This window comes from Callospermophilus lateralis, chromosome 19 (assembly GCF_048772815.1).
Source record: "Callospermophilus lateralis isolate mCalLat2 chromosome 19, mCalLat2.hap1, whole genome shotgun sequence".
Lineage (NCBI taxonomy): Eukaryota > Metazoa > Chordata > Mammalia > Rodentia > Sciuridae > Callospermophilus > Callospermophilus lateralis.
The window spans coordinates 6,588,699-6,608,093 of NC_135323.1; the positions used below are offsets into that span (position 1 = coordinate 6,588,699).

The window sequence follows — 19,395 nt, forward strand, 5'->3', positions numbered from 1 at the left end:
TCCGAGCTTCCCCCCACCCCCGACACCCAGGTTAGAGGGCCCCCCCCAGATGGGGGAGTGCCCTCTATCTTGGGTGCTATGGGAGCTCTGCAGGAGGAGAGATGGTATAGGCACCCCTGCCTCCCAGAGCTTGACTCCTGGGAGACCCCATTGCACCATGTCCTCAGAGGCCCACCAACTCCCAGACCCTTGGCTCCCACAAGTTGTTTCTTACTGCCTGCTTAGGGGGCTGAAGCTGCTGCTTTGGGGTCTGCCACAGGACCAGCGCGGGCTTCATGAAAGAAGGTAGGTTCATAAGAAATTACTAGGGAGTTTTAAATTAAAGAGACAGACTCTCATTATCTTTAACACCAGCTTCTAGATGGCTTCTCCTAACTCCCACCTCTAGCCACCTAATGTTTACAGAAGAGACTAGCGAGAGAGGGAGAGCATGCCAGGGAGTGAGCTTTTATTGGGGAAGAAAAAAATTCCAGGGAAAAATCCCATCCAATGAAGGTTAAGGGGGACAGCATCCCAAGGTCAAGGACAATGATTGAGTCTTCAGGTCAGTGGCCAGGCATGCCTCTGCACCGACAAGCCCTGGGACCTGGGAAAGGGTGGGGAATGTTTTTAACACAGCTGTGTTTAAGCGCCAGGATGGCCTCCCACATTGGGGTACACAAGAGCTTCCCCAGCAGGCCCTGGAGGAGATTCTAGTTATTCCAGCCCAGCCCCTGGGCTTGTCCCTTCCCCTTGCTGGGCTGCATCTTGACCCTTGGGTTGACTCACTATTCTTAAAGTCGTTGGCCTCAGGGAACCCTGGAGGAGGAGAGAGAACTTCAGGGAGAGAAAAGCCCTGGGCCCAGCACACACATTCCCCACCCCAGTTCCCTGACTCCTGCCACACCTTGCTTTCCGCGGGCCTCCAGGGAGACTCCAGGGCCCAGAGCATCATTCCCATAACCAAAACCTGCAGGAGACAGATTGGAGGGTGGAGTCAGGGATGGCATGGGGAGTCAGGTGACCAACTTTTAGTGATAGGAAAGGTAGGCAGATTAACTCAGAACTCAGAGGCCACTTGGAGAGGGCACATCTCAGCTACTCCACTGCCTGGTCTCTCCCATCATCCTCGTCCAGGAACAAGACTGCAACTTCAAATTCCGGCTGCTGCCTCTGGAAACCTCTGACTTCCCTCTGGGCAGCTTCTAAAGCTGCTCCTTCTTCCGCCTGGCTTCAGACAGACCCTCACCTGACACAGGATCACTCACAGTTCCAGCCACCGTTATGGCACAGCAGGTAGCAAATATGTGAAGGAAAATAAGAAAAGCAGCAGAGACGAGAGAGGAGTAGAAAGGGGCTCGCCATAAGGGAGAAGCCAGTTCCACCTGGGGGTCGGACCAGGAGGGCTCACCAACTTCCTGCAGCTGGAGGTCACCACCACCAAAGCCTGGGGGAGAGGAAGCTAAGGGTCAGGGATGGCCCAGCCTCTGCCTCCCCTCTTCCTGGGCAAACAGAAGGCAGGAGAGGTGGGGAGAAGGTGGAAGTGTGAGGGGGGAATCGAGGCAGGAGTGCATTGAAGAGCCTCCTCACCCTGTTCTGCTCCTGGTCCGGAGCCACTGGGAAGCTGGTAGCCTGTGAGGGGAATGGAAGTCAGTAATGGAAGACAGAGACTTTCCCTAACTCCTTGAGGAGCAAATATGAACCTAAGGGACTCTGAGAAGGAAGAAGGGAATCTCCCTATCCAGAGACAACAGAACCAGGGGAAAAGAGCTTTGAAAATAGCAAGAGGGATGGAAGATCCACTCTAGGAGGGACTCCCTTAGCCTTAGGTGCCTAAACAGGAGGATTGGGAGTTTGAGGCCAGCTTCAGCAACTTAGAGCCTGTCTCATTAAAAAAAAAAAAAAAAAAAAAAAAAAAAAAATTGATGGAGGAGGACCCTGATTTGGTTTGGAGACAGGGGCTGTAGGCCCAGTGGAGGGTTTGTCCCTTTGAGAAGTGGGGCCTGAAGGCAGAGAGACTTCTACCTGCTTTCTGAGGTTTTAAGCCCCACTGGATAGCTGGGTTGGTGCTAGGAAGAAAGTTGGGGTGGGAGGCAGGAACAGGAGTGAGCCTAGCACAGGGCTTGAGAAGGCTGCAGCCTGCCATGGGCCAGGGGACAAAGGCAGACTCCCAGGACCAGAGCTAGGTTTTTCCTCAGCTGATTCACTGTGTGAGAAGTCACTGCCTTGGTGTCAGCTGACATGATAGAGCAGGACACAGAGCCAAGCCCAGGCCCTCCCAGGACAAGTACCTCCCTGTGGCCCCCCACCTCATATTCTACACTGACCTGGGAACTTGCCATTCTGCACTAGGGGAGGGGGCTGGGATTCCTGGCTCCAGCCACCCTCTTTATCTGAAGGAACTCTTGGAGTGGGAGGCCTGGGCAGGAGCAGTCGAATGACTCCCCCACTGCAAGGACCTAGTGGGGGGAAGGGAAGAGAGAGGGGAGTGAGCTCGAGGCATCTGTGCCAAAGGCTGCCCAGGAGGCTCAGGCCAGACCAAGCCACCAACCTGCGGTGGCCGCTAGGTGGACACAGCATCCAAGGGGAGACCTCTGCCAGGCTGGGGAAAGCCTAGTTCCAAGGGTCACATAGGCCAAGAGCTCCTGCAGTCTGCCCACCCTACCTGTCATCCCCCAAGGGCCCATTCAGTGGCCTCACCTGGCTGGGTCGACAGCCCATTTCCATTGCCATATCCTGGAGAAGAAAAGTAGGAAAGTGAGGGTCAGGATGGGGGTGGGGTCTGGAGCAGGGGCAGGAGAGGCACAGGACGGAGATGGGTAGTTTCCTCACTCTCCTGGCTTCCAAGCTTTCATGCCCACACCCAGGGCTGAGGAAGCCAGAGGCCTGTTCAGACCAACAGCCCCTCCCTAGGAGTGAACCCTCTGCCTCTCTCTCTCCTGCTGAGGCTCCCTGCACTCACCTGGTGGGAGCTCCTGGCCATTCCCTGGTGTGTACCCTGGGAGGAGAACAGGCCATGAGGGAAGGGGCTGATATAGGAGAGTCAGGAAGAGGAACAGAAATGGACTTACCTGGTTCGAATGGCAGATAGGCAGATCTTGTCCCTCCCCAGGACTACCTTGCCCCTCTTTCCCTTCTCTTTATCCTCTCACTGACTAGACCCCTTTCCCCAGGAAGCCTCCTGTGCCCAGCCCATTCCTGTACCCTGTGGAGTCAGGTGGGCTGGGGAGGGCTAGGGCCTTAAGGGCAGTGGGCAGTTTCTGAAGGTAGAGAGAAAGGGCTTACCTGGCTTCTGGGGCTGCGTGCCTTCCCCAATACCTAGAGAAGAGATGGAGAGGAGGTGAGGGATGCAGGATGCCCCCACTATGGGCCTCTCCTCCATATCCCTGGAACCTTCTTGTGCCCAACCATGCCCACCTGGCCCAGAGTTATTGGAACCGCAGAGCCTGGGTAGAGGGAGAAAGACTAAGGTGCAAAATGGCCCTCAGACAGGGCCTGGGACCCACCTCCCTTCTCCTGGCCACGCCCCCAGCCTCTCCCAGCCTCTCAGTACCTGCTCCATAGACTCTCTGAGCTGGGGGACCTGTGAGAGGGAGGGATAAGCAGGGCATTGATACCCCAACTAAGTTGGGGCAGGAATAGCTTGTGGTTCCCCCATTCAGGGTCAGTACACAAACCAGAATCCTGGAGAAACCCCTAGACATCCCTTGGGAGGTCTGGAAGGGGACAGTAACAGGGCACCCCAGACAGAAACCCCCTCACTGGTCAGTTGGGCCCCCCCAGCCCATTCCCATTTCTGTATCCTAGGGCAGAGTTGGAGGTAGGTGTGAAAGAGGGGAAAAAGGTTTGGGGGAGGCAGAGAGACTGGCTAGAACAGAGCTCACCTGATTTCTGGGGCTTTGCACCCCCTCCATAGCCTGGAGGAGAGATGGGGACCAGGTGAGGACCCTAGATGAGGTTCCTGTCTCTGGCCTCCCCACAGCCTCAGCCCCACCTCTACCTGGTCCATGGCCATTTGGAGCTGCAGGGCCTGTGGAGAAGAGGGAAATGCAACTGCTGAGCCTGTGTGATGCAGCCAGGACTAGGGTCACTTGGTGTCTCTCTAATTTCCCTCCCAGTGACCCTTGCTTCCCCCACAAATTTCCTTCCACTCATGAAGCAGGAGTGAGGGTACAGACCCAGCTTAGTTTGTTTATTGCCAAGGGCAATGGGGACAGAGAGAAAAGGGACAAGGCTGCTCTCCCCCCTGGCTTCTAAGGTTTCACCCCGACTCTGAGAAGTAGGGAAGGAGAGAGATACTAACATGTGTCTAGCCAGCTCTTCTCAAGCGCCTAACTGGCCCCTGTCTCTGTCCCCAGCTCTTCTCTCTTCCTGCCCCACCTCCCAACACCACCTCAGGGCCAAGGCCCAGCAGCCCTTACCTAGGCCAGCTCCCATTCCATTTCTATTGCCGTAACCTGGAGGAAAAACAGGAACAGGAACAGGCTTGGGGTTGGTGTAGGGGATTCAGGAGGCAGTCACAGAGACAGGTAGGGGCTAATTGAGGCCACCTTCATCTGGCTCTGAGACTTCAGGCCCCCCAGGCCTCTGTTATCCCCTCACACCCATGGCCCTGGTGATCCCTTACTTTCTGCCCTTCCTGTGGAGACATGGAGGCTGAGCTCAGGGCCAGACCCCCAACTGCTACAACCCAAGCAGGCTCTGCCCTCCTGGTCCCTGCCCTCACCCTCTAAGGGGCTCTGTCCAGGTCTTTTCACCTGACTGGGCTCTTTTTGCAAGGAAGGCCCCGGTTGCCAGCCCATTCCCATGCCCTAGAGAGAGGGAGGGAGCTGTGGTGGGGCACTTATGGCGTTGGGGGTGCATGGACAGAGATGACCCAGCAAGACTCACCTGGCTTCTGGGGCTTCATGACCCCTCCAAAGCCTGGTGGAGACATAGTTGCAGGTAAGCGTCCTAGGGTCCCATATCAGTTTCCCCATTCCCTACTCATCCCTGTCCCTACCTGTTGCGAATCTGTTCTGGGCTGTCAGGCCTGTGCAGAGAGGAAGGGGGAACTTGGGGTCAGGTTGCTAGAGCCTTGGAGTTCTTGAGCCTTCCTCCTAGACCCCTAAATTTCTCACTGACTGCCCTCCTGAGGTCCAGGATGGGAGCAGTAGGCTGCCAGACCTCACCACTCACCTGGCTGGGCTCCAGCCCATCACCATTACCCCTGGGAGGGGCAGGTAGGGGTGGAAAGACAGGGGGAAGAGAGCTCTGAACTTTGGCAGAAACACCAGCAGGAGTGAGCTCACCAGCCATCTGAGGTTTCATACCCTCTCCAAGAGTCAGGGGAAGGGGGAAGGTGAGGCACCCAGGAGAGACCATCTCAGAGCCACCCCAGAACCCTAGCATCCTGGTTCCAGCTTCTCCCAGCCCTTTGGTACCTGCTCTGTAGCCATTCTGAGCTGGGGGCCCTGTGGACATAGGAGGGATGAGCAGGGGGCAAAGGACCTATGGTGCCCTCTTCAGAGTCAGACCAGAAACCACGGATTCTGGAGACCACCAACCCTGCACCTCTGAGGCCTGGGGAGCAGAGGCTGTGGGCCTGCAGGCCCCACCCCCAGACCCCACCCAGTACCTGGCTGGGCTGCCAGCCTGTGCCTGTTCCTGAATCCTGGGCCACAGAGGGAGGATTGTGTGAATGAGAGGAGGGAAGTCGAGGTATGGGGGAGGCAGAGAGACTGGCTAGGGCAGGGCTCACCTGACTTCTGGGCCTTCATGCCCCCTCCATATCCTGGAAGGGAGACAGGCAGCAGGTGAGGGCCCTGGCGGTCCCCATCTCTGGCCTCCCTAGAGGAGGACCTGGCACTGCTCCTACCTGGTCCGTAACCATTTTGAACTACAGGTCCTGGTGGAAGGAGAGAAAGGGGCTCTGAGGATCTCAGCCTGTCTCTGAAGTCCTACCCAATGCCTGGTCCCTCCAGCTCTACTCCAGCTGCCACTCCTGACCCTCCCCAAAACTCATCAGGCCAGCTGTGGTCCAGGGTAGTGTGAGAAGGTTGGGGAGACACATGGCTTATAGGGTCCCCACACCCTTCTTGCTTTTGCTACTCTTTTTTCACACATCCCTGGTGGCCTCCAAGTGGCCAAATCTAATGTGCCCTTGACGCTCCCCACCATTATCCTTCCTGGACCTCTGCCACCCCTCACTCTCTGGTCTTCCCTCCTGCTTCTTAGGCCCTTTCTAGGTCCCTTATTCTGCTCATTCCCTGGAAGGTGATGGTCCCCAGCCTTCTGTGGTGGGCCCTTGACAGCCCCTCTGGAATCCTAGATGACATATCCAACTTCCTGGTTCATTGAGTGTCACTACCACCCATTGACCAGCCAGAAAAGTGGCCTCCCCTCATTATGACTAGCTCCTGCCACATGCACCTGAGCTATTTCTAGAGCCTGTATCCGTTTTTTATGGGCCTCTCTTCAGTGCCCCAGTCAAGCCCTCACCAATTTTTCAATGTGCCTTGGCCACCTCTCTCCAACTTGGCTACGGTTCCCTCTTTCCCAAATTCTGGGGACACAGAGTTCCCAGGCAGCCCTCATGGGCAGCCTTGGCCTGTACTGTACTGTATTCCACATTGTTATTCTGTCTGCCTCCCCAGTGGGCTCCGGGTTCTAAGAGGACCAGCTCCAGCCCTGGCTGGCACAGAACAGGTGTGGTCCATGGGTTGGTTTGTTGAGTGAATGCTTGTTGCATGAGAAGAAGCTGGGTGGTGAGGGATTGGGCCTTGCCTGGCTTCTGGGGTATTAACCCTCCCACAGGTCTAGGGAAAAGGAGACTGTCATGCCTCTGCATCAGTACCCCTACTATGGAAACCCCATGCTTCCACAACCACAGTGCCTCACCTGGCTGGGCTCCAGCTCCTGGGAAGGCCACAGCTCCCAGTCCATTCCTGACCCCAGATTCTGGGGACACAGAGCAAAGGAGCATAAAGGGAGATCCAGGACCTTGAGGAGTGCAGTGCAGGTAGATAAAGTAAGACAGAGACAGGCCCAGTGATGGCCTTACCTGGCTTCTGGAGTTTTCCACCCCATCCAAAGCCTGGGGGAGAGATGAGCAGGTGAGGAGTTTTTGTGTCTGGTACTCCTGCCAGAAACCCAGCCTTGGGCTCCCCTCCACCATCCCATCCCTTATTTACCTGCTCCAAAGCCACTCAGAACTGCAGAACCTACAAAGAAGGGTAGACACAGGGAATCAGAGTGGCACTAAGGTGGGAATATGGCTAGGACTGGCCAGCCTCTGGCTTCCTCTGCCCTGCCCCCTGGACCTGCCTCTCACTCTGGATTTTCTCCCAATCCTGACCATGGTCTACAATTGAATATTTGGTTCTTGGCCTGTGGGCTGGGCCCAGTGGGTCCAGACATGGTCAGGTGTGAGAAGGTGGGGGAGACACATGGCTTGTAGCCTCCCCAGGCCCTTCTTGCTTTTGCTACCCTTCTAACCCTTTTCTTACACACTCTGGTGGCCTCCAAGTGGCCAAATTCAATGTGCATGCCATCCACAGGCCTCAGCCAACTTGGTCAGGGATGTGCTCTGGAGATTGATTGGGTGAATCTCTAGAAGCCTAGCTGGGAGGCCCCCGGCCTCTCCTTCCTGCTCTTACCTGGCTGGGCCCCCAGGGCATTTCCACTAGCAAATCCTGGAAGGAAAGTGGTATGTAAGGAGAGGATTAGGGAGGACTTGGTGGAGGTGGGACAAGGCCATAGCTGGGTGGATGGAGCCAAGGAGGGGGCAGGGAGAGCAGGTCTCTGCTCACCTGATTTCTGAGACTTCATGCCTCCTCCCAGACCTAGGGGAAGATGCAGAGGGGCTGAGCCATGTTGATTGGTTGGCAGATCCCACCCAACCCACTATTCTTCCCCTAGAAATCAAGTTTCTAACCTCTCAGGTCCTGACGTCTCCTAGGTCTGCCTCTTCCCTCTTCCCTCTTCCCTTTTCCCTTACTGGCTGGACTTCAAGCCCATTCCCGTTGCCAAACCCTGGGATATGGAGCAGGAAAGAGGCAGGGAGGCCTGGCCAAGTACATGAGGGGCAGCAGACAGGTATGTTGAGACAGAGCAGGGAGCACCTGACTTTTGAGATTTCACACCTGCGTCATTGCTTAAGAGAGGGAGCCCTGAGGTAAGGGAGCCCTGAGCCCTGAGCCCAGACCCCCTTTCACTCCACTCTCCCCTACCAAGTGCATGGCTGTTCTGAGGCAGGGTCTGTGAGGAGAGACAGACAGAGGCTGGAGCCAGGCCAGTGTGGGCCAGGCCATGGTGGTTTAGATAGTTCTTGTGGTGTCCCTGTCTCAGGCCTTTGTGTGCCATGTCCTCTGGGAGCATGACTACCAGGCAGCTTGGAAACCCCTCCCTAGTCCCAAGACCACATCCCAAACTCTGGAAGGGCATCAGCAGGCCAATGAAGGGACCTGTAACACAGTGGCAGAGATGGGGGCACAGAGACAATACAGCAAAGGCAGGGCCCTCTGCTCCCCTGCCTTCTGAGGTCTTGCACACCCTCCCAGGATGGGAGAGACAGAAAGAGTTTGACATTGATATTGACCCCAACTGCACCCTCCCCCAAAAATAAAAATGGAGAATTTCTTTCTTTTTTTCTTTTTCTTTTTCTTTTCTTTTCTTTTTTCAGTACTGGGGAATGAGTCCCCAGTATTCAATGGTAGGATGCTCTACCACTGAGCCACATCTCTGGACCTTTTAAAATTTTTAATTCGAGACAGGACCTTGCACAATTGCTGAGGCTGTTTGTAATTTGCAATCCTCCTGCCTCAGCCTTCTGAGTCACTAGGATTAGGCCTGTGCCACCACACTAGGTGAGGGTGGGACCTGCACCCTCCTCCCCTGTGCCTTCCTGAGCCCTGCCTCAGCTACCCTTATCTTGCAGGGTTTCTGCTCCTGGAAAAGCACGAGTGCCCTCAAAGCTTGGAGAGAAAGTGAGGGCTGTAAGGCTTGGGGTGTGCCGACGAGGAGGGCACAGACAGAAATGAGCAGGATGGAGTCAAGACATGGGCAAGGCAGGGCTCCCCTGCACCTGGCTTTGGAGGTTTCCCAACTGCTCCCAGGCTTGGGATAAATGGAGAGGCTGAGCCCCTGCCCTCCCTCCACCACCCAACTCTCTCCCCTCCGGGTCCCAGATGTCCTTACCAGGCAGGGCTCCCACCCCTGGGAAGGCTCCAGCTGCCATCCTAGTTCCATATCCTGGGAGTCAGAGCCAGAGGGAAGAATAAGGAAAGGACTAGAGCTTCAAAGGGAGAGAGACAAAGGTGGCGAGAGCTTGAGAGAGGACAGGCATGGAGCAGGTTCTTACCTGGCTTCTGGGGCTTCATACCCGCTCCAAAGCCTGGGGAGAGAAATGAGAGATGAGGGGAGGCCAGAGACCCGGCCTCCTTCCCAGAGTCTCGGTTCCATAGCCATTCTGAGCTAAGAGCCTGAGGGAAGTGGGGGTATCTGGGTCCCTGCAGAGGACCTGTTTTCCCCTCCCCACTGGACATCAGAAACCCTGAGTCCCCTCTTACCCTCTTTCTCTGAGCCACCAGTTTTTCTTTCCTTGAGGCCTGGGACCAGCCACACCCCCAGAACCACCTCACCTGGCTGGGCTGTAGCACCTGGAATGGGTCCTGCTCCCAGCCTGTACCTGTTTCCATACCCTAGGGAGACAGGGCAAGGGGGAGTCAGGAAGAATGTGGGAGGTTCACAGAGGTGTGGAGGGACAGGCAGTGTCTGAGGCAGACTCACCTGGCCTCTGAGGTTTCACACTCCCTCCAGTGCCTGAGAGGGATGAGGATCAGCTGATGGTCTCAGAAGCCCCCCCTCCCAGGAACATCCCTTTAGTTCTGGCTCCAGGCTGCCCCTGGTCCCACCTCTACCTGCTCCATAGCCATTCTGAGCTGGAGGGCCTGCGAGGAGAAGGGGACTTGAGCTGGAGATGTGCGGGGTCCCAGCTGAGGTTGGACCAAGCCAAAAACCAGCACACCTGAAAGGCTCCCTGTCCCCACAAACATTCAGTGCTGTCTCTCTGTTCTGAGGACACCCTGGGAGTGACCCCTGGACTCCCCACTCTCACCTGGCTGGGATCTTAGCTGGTTCCTCTTCCCAAATCCTGAGGAGACAGATTAAGGTGGGGTATGAGAGAAAGATGGGGAGAAAGAGAGCTGAGCCAGGGCAGGGCTCAACTGCATCCTCACATTTAGCACCCCCTCTTTTATTTATTTATTTTTGATACCAGGGATTGGATCCAGGGGCAGTTTACCATAGAGCCACATACCCAGTCCCCCCCCCTTTTTTTTTGAGACAAGGTCTCACTAAGTTGCTTAGGGCCTCACTAAATTGCTGAGGCTGGCCTTGAACTTGTGATCCTTAGTCTCCCATACTGCTGGGATTATCAGCTAGCGCCCCCTCTGAAGCCTGGGGGAGAAACACAGGAGCCCCTGACTCAGGGGCTCCCCAGAATCCCACCTCTGGGCCCATAGCCATTCTGAGCAACAGGCCTTGGGGACTCTGCTCAGATCAGAGAAAGGTAGAGTGTCACTTGCCAGAGGCCTCTAAGCAAACCCTCCCTCCTTCCTTCCTTCCTTCTTCTCAGCTTGGGGACAAGAGGAGGTCAGTTCTGTCCCCTTAGGTTTCTAAGATGATTGCCTGCCCATCTCCTCTTTCCCAGCTGGGAGGGAGGAAGCATCCTGCCCCTGCTCCTCAGACTACCCATCTCTTGACCTGGTCCTCCCTGCTCCCACCCACTAGAGGTGCTGGAGCCTGTGAGGGAAATGAGAGGTTGAATCCAGCCTGGCAGGAGAGGCAGGAACTGGGGTGCAGTGCACCCTCCTGGAGGACAGGGAGTAGCCTGCCCTGCCCACCCCTCAGTCTGTGTTACCTTGTCGGTAGCCATTTGGGCTCCCAAAGCCTGTGGGATCAGGGAGAAAGTGGGTAACTTAGGAAGGGGCAAAGAGGGACAAATGTGCACGCCACCCCTCCCTCTCTGGGGCTCAGTTGCCTGCTGGTCACAGGAGGGGTAAGAACAGAGAGCCAGGTAGGCAGTCTGATGGCAGATGAGCTGAAGCTGGGGTCCCTGGATATGGAGGAAGGTGTTTAAGCCGTATCTCTGAGGGGCTGGGGGACAGCCCATTTTGCCCTTTTCCTCATCAGTTCGTATATTTCTCCCCTCCAATCTTAGTTTTGAGGGTCTCATTCCTTTTCTTTCTTTCTTTTTTTTTTGGCAGGGGTGGGGGTACTGTGGATTAAATTCAGAAGTACTTTGCCATTGAGCTACATCCCCAGCACTTTTTATTTTTTATTTTGGGACAGGATTTCACTAAGTTGTTTAGGGCCTAAGTTGATGAGGCTGACCTTGAACTTGAAACCCTCCCCCATAAGCCTCCTGAGTTGCTGGGAGTACAGGCATGTGCCACTGTGCATTGCAGTTCTTTGGAGGGTCTTTGGACTCTCCTCCATTCCTGGAACTCTCACCACCCCCTCCTGTCCCAAGCCCCTCCACCTCTCCCTTGGCACCTTGAATGCACCATGTCTCATGGAGCACCTCCATCACCCTTAGCACCCCAGAAGTGAAGACCTGTCCATGACACTAAGCCCCACTCCCCCAGCCCCTGAGCTTCTGAAGCTTACCTAATCCCTCTCCTCCTGTCCCACTTGCCTCTTCTTGCTACCAGGGACACGCCACCCCTCTCCTGTCACAGCCTGCCCTCAAGACCAGCTTCAAATAACTTTGTCATGTTCTTAGAGAGAAAAAAAAATCTCAACTCTTCAGAGCCCACGGCATCTGTATTCTCTACCCTTGAGCTGACCGTTGATAGTACTGCTGCCAGGAAGACAGGGAGGGACCCCATGCTTTCCTGAGCCCCACATCTGGAGTCCCAGAGCTGGGTAGCACCTGGGGCCATCCCCAGAGACCTCCTAGACCTCATGGAATGGGAAAGATGGGCCCTATCCCCCGACTAAGAGTGGCGTCTTAGCTTTCTGTGGGCCAGGAGGGAGTAGGAGCAGCCCTAGGGGAGGAGGGGGCTGCTGCTCAGGGCTGGCCCCTGGCCGAGGGGGAGCAAGACCAAGGCTTCTGTCCCTCAGTCCTTGAATCTCCCATCCAAACTCCCTGTCACCCAGGCTTCTCACACTTTGACCCTTGCTGGCTCTGGAACCCCAGCATCTAGCCCATGCCCTACTTGACCTGACCCCCAGCCCCAATTGCAGCTGCCCATACCCTCCCCTTCCCTCCCAGCCACCTAGCCCTCACCGCCTTGTAGGCTCTCAGAAGTCAGGCAGAGAAGGAAAAGGGCCGCGAGGAAGGCCCAGGTGCCCATGATGCCACGGAGTGAGAAGGCTTGGCACCCTTTGGGGCTTTAAACACCCTTGTTGTGAGAGGCAGAGACTCTGAAGACTCCAGGAGGCCAGCCCCCCTGCTTCTCCCCCTCAGCAAGCATCTAGCCCCCTGGCCCTCCTCCAGGCCCTACCCCTCATCCATCATGGGTGCTGACAGGAGAGGCCTCCCACCTGGCCCCCCAGGCTCCTCCACCCTATCAGTGACTTGGGTCCTGGCGCCAGTCCTGGAGGGCTCAGATGTCTCCCCCACCTGCCCCACATTGGCAGCTGGTAAGGGCCAGGGTGACACCCTAGGCCCAACCCAAACACAGCTGGGGACAGGGTGGGAGCCAGAATCAGAAGTGTGGGCATGTCTATCAGAGAAGCTGCCGAAAGAGTTACTGTGTTACCCAGAGAAAGGGGCAGTGACAGAGTGTTTCAAACTCTGCAGGGAGGCAACAGTGTATCAGATGCCCAGCTAAGGGTAGCCATGTCCACAAGAGTCCAGCTGCTCTCTGGTCTGATCCTGAGACTACATGGACAGCCTCAGGAGACCAGGACACACAGACACCGGTTACCCCACGCTCAGCTTGTCTGAGTCCTGCTGTTTCCTTCCCTGCCTTCCTTCTCTTTCTTTCTTTTTCACTCTGGGGATTTAACCCAGGGTACTCTACCACTGAGTTGCAGACTCAGTCCTTTTTAATTTTTTTCCCCACTAAAATTTTCCAATCCTCCTGCTTCAGCCTTCTCAGTGGCTAGGATTGTAGGTGCATACCACTATGCTGGGCGAATCCTGCTGTTTCTGGACCTCAGGCCCAGGCCCATCCCTAGGTGGGCCTCCCTCCTGTCTTACCTCAGCTGTCAGCACTGACTTTAACCTTGGGGAACAAACTCAGGGTCTACTACTTAGAATGCGTAGCACTGGCTGCAGAGAGTGCCTGGGGACTGGCTGCAGCCCTCATTCTTGGAGGAGGATGGAAAGAGGGGCCTAGAGCCAGACTGACATAGAGAGCCTGGCAGAGAGAGAAGTACGGAGTACACAGCAGAGGCAAACCCTGGAAGAGCTGGGGTGGAGGTGCCCCCAAGGAGTCTGTGGACCCCACTGAGCTGGCAGGGGATGGCATTGCTCAGCCCCCAGCCCGTAGACCAAGTCCAGAGGCCCCACACCCTGTCTGCTCAGCCCATCCCCGGGCCAGCTGCCACGCCTGGCACACTGGCTGAGGAGGTACATGTGCCCAACCTGGCAGCCAGGCAGGAGGATGTCTGGAGAATGGCTACAGTGAGGAAAGGCCTCGGGGGAGCCCTGAAGCACGAGGCTCCTGAGCCTGCCTCCTCTACAGGGTTCATTCTGCTGCCAGTAGATGGCAGGGCTAGTGCCAGGCACCCCTCACCCACAGACCAGCCCCAGCACTGAGCTGGTTCTTCACCTCCTCTCTGCCCCTCACTCTGAGCTGTACCCGACTGTGGCTCTGTCCCTGACCAGGAGGCTCCCACCCAGGGCTGACACCCACGAGAGTTCATGTGGCCATGCTTGTGCCCCTCACAGACCCACCTTTTAAAAAAGAAATTTTTTTATAGTTGTAGATGGACAGAATGCCTTTATTTTATTTGTTAATTTTTATGTGGTGCTGAGGATCGAACCCAGTGCCTCATGCGAATCCCAGTGCCTCACACCTGCTAGGCAAGCGTTCTGCCACTGAACTACAGGCCCAGCCCACAGACCACCTTTGTACCAGTCCCCCTGTGGGCTCAACCTCAGCCATAGCCTCAGCACAGTATCCTACATGCCCTCCTCCTGTCCTGCTTGCTGTCCAGGAGGCTGAACCTTCCATAGTTATGGGGAGGGACCACTGCATAAGAGCCCAGGGCAGTTGGAATGATGTACTAGAACTCCCTGGGGAGACTTTCCTGCCAGGCCACTGGGCTGTAGCTACAGGCACTGGTTCCCTAGTCTCCCCATGAAAGGCAACTGAATGGCCTGGTGGTTAGCAGAAGCTGGGCCCTGGGTTCAGGTGGTGATCAAATACCCACGAGATCCATTCAGGGACCTTGGGTAGGAATCTGGCCTTTCTGAAGCTGTCACTCTCCTCTGATATGAAAACAGCAGGAGCACCAGGGATTGGGGTCTATTAGGACCAATCCTCGTTTTACACATGGGGAAACAGGTAGGGAGGGGAAAACGGTATCTGCCTCAGACGGCACAACTCCTAAGTGATGGGGCTGGAGTCTGAACCTGGGCAATCCAAGGGCCCCCAGGTCCAGCTCCCCTGCTCTCTGTCATTCCACACTCTTAAAAAAAAAAAATTATTTTTTAGAAGTAGTTGGACATAATATCTTTATTTATTTATTTTTAAAGAGAGAGAGAGAGAATTTTAATATTTATTTTTAGTTTTTGGCGGACACAACATCTTTGTTTGTATGTAGTGCTGAGGATCGAACCCAGGCCGCACGCATGCCAGGCGAGCACGCTACCGCTTGAGCCACATCCCCAGCCCCATAATACCTTTATTTTATTTATTTATTTTTATGTAGTGCTGAGGCTCGAACCCAGGGCCTTGCACTTGCCACACTTGCTGAGCCACAATCCCAGCCCCTCATTCCGCACTCTTCTGGGCAGGCTACAGGTCCAGTGTGCCAGTCTGCTTCAAACTTGGGAGAGCCAAGGACCCCCTGTGCAGACTCAGACACCCAGACATGTAGACACCCAGGGCTCCCGCAGGGTGGCAGGGAATCTTGGCCCAGGAGGAGGCAGGCAGGAAAACTGGTAGGGGCCATGCAGGAGGTGCAGACTGAGTTCCTGCTTGGCCACTGCCAGGCTGCCTGGGTGCTGGCATGGGCCTGTGGAAAATGCCTCATGGCTCCATAGGCCAGCCTGAGGGCTGCACAGGACCTGCAATACCATAATTTCTGCCCCCAGCCCCCTGCAGTCAATGCCCTGGCTCACTCCCAGCTCCACCCTGGCAGAGCTAGCTTGAGAACACAAGGACTAGAGGGCCAGGGAATCCCTGAAAGAGCCCTGGCCTGGGTGACCCAGTACCCTGGCCTAAGGGGGTCAGAGTCCAGCCTCTGAACAGAGGAGCAATGTTGAGGGGCTAGGGTGGGAGCCAAGGGCAAAGAGACAGCTGGGCTGCAGGAAGTGCGGGATCAAGGTTCTGGAAGTGCATTCCCTAAAATGGCACAGCCAATATTAAGGGACTCCCAATCAGCTGCTTGACCTCAGCAGCACCTGTGAGGATGTGAATCTGGGAGGACAGCTGGGGTGGGGGCAGCCAGGCGCCTGTGGGCAGACACTTCTGCGCCCACAGCTGTGTTGTTGGCCCCTTGGATCACCAGCTCCTCTGCTCTGGGTAGCTCTTTAGCCCAAATATGAGCTTCAGCTTCAGTTATTTCTAGGACGTCCTCGGAGCAGTCCCCAGGCACTCACACTGTGCAAAGCTAACCCCCATTAACCCCTTCTCCCCACCCACCTGCCTTACGCAGAGGGTAAAACCTTATGCAAGTGTAAAACACGGCATTCATAGAGAAGAGCACAGAAGACGTAAATGCACAATATGGCAAACACCATGCAACCACAAAGTGGCAGTTCCCCAGAAGCGCCATCACAGCCATCTCTTCCTCGTTAAGTTCTCCACGTTTCCATTTGAGGTCGTCGTTTCCTCACCTTTCTAGCGTCCCTGTGAGAGTGAGCTCGCCTTTCTGGGAGAGTATGGGCGGGGCCCGCTTCTGGGTGTTGTTGCGGCTGCCGGACGCACGGGGGCGAGCGCGGCACTCTCCTGGAAGTGCGAACGCGACCCCGGGAATCCAGTCTGAATTTTTCCTCGGCGACAGAGGCCCCTCCCAGCGCTTTGGCTCAGAGCTCAGTGGGCTGTTATGTCTCTGTGAGCCCTGGCTGGGTGGGGAGTATTGGCCCTTTTCCTCCAGAGGCTTCCTTTTGTCCCAGAGAGCTGCCTTGAAAAATGCCAAACACCACACAGGAGCGAGCCCCCCCCTCCCCGTGTGTGTGTGTGTGTGTGTGTGTGTGTGTGTGTGTGTTTTGCTGCTATAAAAAAATGAGTAGGCCGCGGGCTAATCACTTCACGTGCATTTTCTCAGCTAGTGCTTATTTCCCCCAAGGAGACAGAAGCTGTTATTATTATCCCATTTTACATTGGTGGAGGCTGGCAGAGTAGGATTGGATTGCAGTCCTGAATTCCCTGACAACACAGCCTGACCGTTTATCTGCTAACTGTGCTTATTTATATTATTTTGCATTTATATTATTGCCCTTCTCCACACAGTAAAATGTCCATTAGAAACATGCTGTTGAATTCAAAATATTTCTTGTTTATTTTTTAAAGTGCCGGTGATCAAATCCAGGGCCTGGCTCATGCTGTAGGCAAGTACTATACCACTGAGCTACATCAGACTTTTTTATTTTTATTTTTTAAAATTTGGGACAGGGTCCCCATTAAGTTACTCAGGCTGGTCTGAAACTTGCAATCCTCCTGTTTCAGTATCCCTAGTGGCTAGGATGACAGGCATGCATCACGGACACTCCGCCTTATTTTTATTATTTTATTTTATTTTTAAAGATAGTCTTCCTATGTTGCCAGGTTCCTGAGCTCCCCCAATGTCTGGGCTCAAGCCATCCTCTGGCGGCAGCTTCCAGTGTCATTGGGATTCCAGGCATGCATCACCGTGGCTGCTGTTTTCTGTTTTTAAATCATTGTGAATCAAACTTTGAGGAACTGGAAGTTGGAAGGGGGCCTGCCCTGAAAGTGGGCTGGCAGAAGTAGCCCTCCACAGCTGAAGGCCTACTTCCTAGGCCCCCCTGGGGACAACCCAAGGACCTCAAAAGTTCCAGTTTGATCACAGCCATGGCTGCCAGAGATTCTAAGGCAAAGAATGGGTGCATGGAAGTGGGATGCAGCCCCCAGCTCTGGGCGTTGGGCCTCACCAGGTACTAGGCCCTCTCCCAGTGCTGTTCATACCCAGGAGTGTTCAATGACAGCACAAGCATTGAATGGTCTGGCAGCCCTGTAGTTTATGACTTTTCAGACTTGGGACAGGGGAAGGTTGGAGGACTGGTTCTGGTGACAGGAACTAAGAGGAGAAGTGTTGAGAGCCACAGCCGAGTCAGAATGAGGCCTGGCATATTGCCAGAGGGAATGGTTGAAAGGTGATGCCAGCGAACCATTGAGATGATGATTTGAGTTAAGCTGTATATAATTGCTGTGATACTGGATTGATTGAGTTGTATATGGACCCTGCTCCCGGAATAGGGCGGCTCAGCACAGCCCAGTGGAAGGTGTGTGTTCCTATGTAGTGTGTGTGCAGTGCCGGTGAGAGTTGGGGAATAAAGAGTTGCTGTTTGAACCTACAAGGCTTTGTGGCGGCTCAGTTATTTGTGCCCAGCCAGACTGCGGCAGAGATGGGTGGCCAGCAAACTTTATTTCTACTTATTATTTGCTATAACAAGTAGAAATAAAGTTTCAAATAGAGATAAATGAAATAGAGAAAACAGGTGAGACAATAAGCCTTTGAAGGAGGCTTGTCCTTAAGCATGACTACCCCCCACTCCATTAAAAGGATAAAGGTCCCCCTAAGTGAAAGAAGAAGCAATCTGCACAGGCCCTCTGCTAAGCGCTTTAAGGGGATCATCCCAGCATCATCGGTTCCAATTTATAGGAGAGACTAATCAGAGGCTCAGAAAAGCCCAGTATGTTCCCAAGGTCGTTCAGCAGGGAAGCGGCTGAGCGCAAGGTTCAAACCCAAAGAATGAGTAAAAAGATGCCTCAGAAGAGGCTGAAACAGGCAGGAATGCTGAGAACAGGCAAGAAAGGCCGAGGTATAAAGAGCTCCCTGAAAGAGGTGGCATTTCCTGGCTTCTGAAGTCACTCACTGGTGGAGTGGGGAGTGCGTCCTCCTCACTGCAACCCCAGAGCAGCACGGCCAGGCCGGAGGAAAGCAGCCCAGGGTGTCTGATCCGCAGATTTGTCTCCAGGGTGCGCTGCGTGGCCACCTCTCCCGTGTTTTTTTTTTTTTTTTTTTTTTTTTGGCACTGGGGACTGAACTCTTCTCAACACCACTGAGCTATATTCTCTTCTTATTTTTCCCTTACTTACTTTTTGTTAATTGCCCAGGCTGGCCCCAAACTTGTGATCCTTCTCAGACAACCTAGTGGCTGGGATTACAGGTGTGCGCCAGCCGGCCAGCACTTTTACCGAAGTTACTGAGGCCGCACCCGGATCAGCGGTACCGGGACCCGGGTCTGGGGCTGGTGGGTGTCCGGAAACCCGGAGGGAGGGTCCGAGGGCTGGATCAACACTGAGCTCGGCCTCCGATCGAACCTCACCGCGGCCACGCCGCGTCTAGCGCTAAGCACACTGTGCGCCTGCGCCACGGGAGCGCGCAGCCAGGCGGGGCGCGCACGCAGGACGCGGGGCGGGGCCAGCGGGCCGGCGCCTCTGACGGGCCGGGCCTGGCGGGCCGGGGCGGGGCCTCGAGGCCGGTTTGGAATTTTTGGCGCGAGCCGGCTCCGCGCGCGTTCACGGGCCGTTCCTCATCTGGGAGAGCCTTCCGCCGGGACGTCGGGAGCCGTCGACCACAGACCCTGGCCCACTTGACCGCCCCGAGGCCTCCCGCCGCCTCTTCCGACCTGGAATTTGGGACCTCGTTGCTGCGCCCCGCCCAGCCGCCCAGGTAAGCCCGGCCCCCGGCCCAGGGCTCCCGGGAGCGCAACCTTTCCGCACGCTTCCCCGCGCTCCCGGGCGGCTTCTGGTCCTCGGACTACCTCTTCCGGGCCAGCTTCCACTCGCGTACCCTGCAGCCCCCCTCCCTCAATGGCCAGCCCGCCCTCTGCGACAGCCCCACCTCTCCAGTCCCGCTGAGGCTGGCCCTGCCCTCAGGTGACCAGCTCCGCGCCACGCCGTCCCTGACGGCCCCGCCCACGCCGCTAAGCCCGCCGGGGTGGCCGCCCTTCCCTCCTCTCGCCACCCCGCCAGCTGGTCCCCTTTCCTGTGGGGGTCCCTTCCCCAGCGGCTGCCCTCCTTTATTTGACCTTTCCTGGGAGAAGCCCTTCTGCTCTCAGGGCTTTCAGGC

The 19,395-nt window shown here is 55.7% G+C and overlaps 1 protein-coding gene and 1 long non-coding RNA gene across 3 annotated transcripts; both read right to left on the reverse strand.

The window, feature by feature from the left end:
• Positions 1-440: 440 nt before the first annotated feature.
• Positions 441-2,719, reverse strand: LOC143638346 (uncharacterized). Of its 2 annotated transcripts, XM_077106149.1 has the most exons (7): positions 2,680-2,719; positions 2,307-2,438; positions 1,570-1,611; positions 1,391-1,426; positions 887-949; positions 769-798; positions 441-586 (listed from the first exon to the last, which is right to left on the reverse strand). In XM_077106149.1, exons 2-7 carry the CDS (start codon positions 2,319-2,321, stop codon positions 497-499), a joined length of 276 nt encoding a protein of 91 aa, XP_076962264.1. In that variant the 5' UTR covers positions 2,322-2,438; positions 2,680-2,719; the 3' UTR covers positions 441-496. The 2 variants fall into 2 exon arrangements, with proteins under 2 accessions (XP_076962264.1, XP_076962263.1); XM_077106148.1 differs by having other exon boundaries at positions 769-949.
• A 544-nt stretch (positions 2,720-3,263) lies between these two features.
• LOC143385296 (uncharacterized) lies at positions 3,264-4,437 on the reverse strand. Its single transcript, XR_013089453.1, has 5 exons — positions 4,401-4,437; positions 3,980-4,009; positions 3,864-3,896; positions 3,533-3,562; positions 3,264-3,297 (listed from the first exon to the last, which is right to left on the reverse strand). It is a non-coding gene; the product is annotated as an uncharacterized LOC143385296 (long non-coding RNA).
• Positions 4,438-19,395: the final 14,958 nt, after the last annotated feature.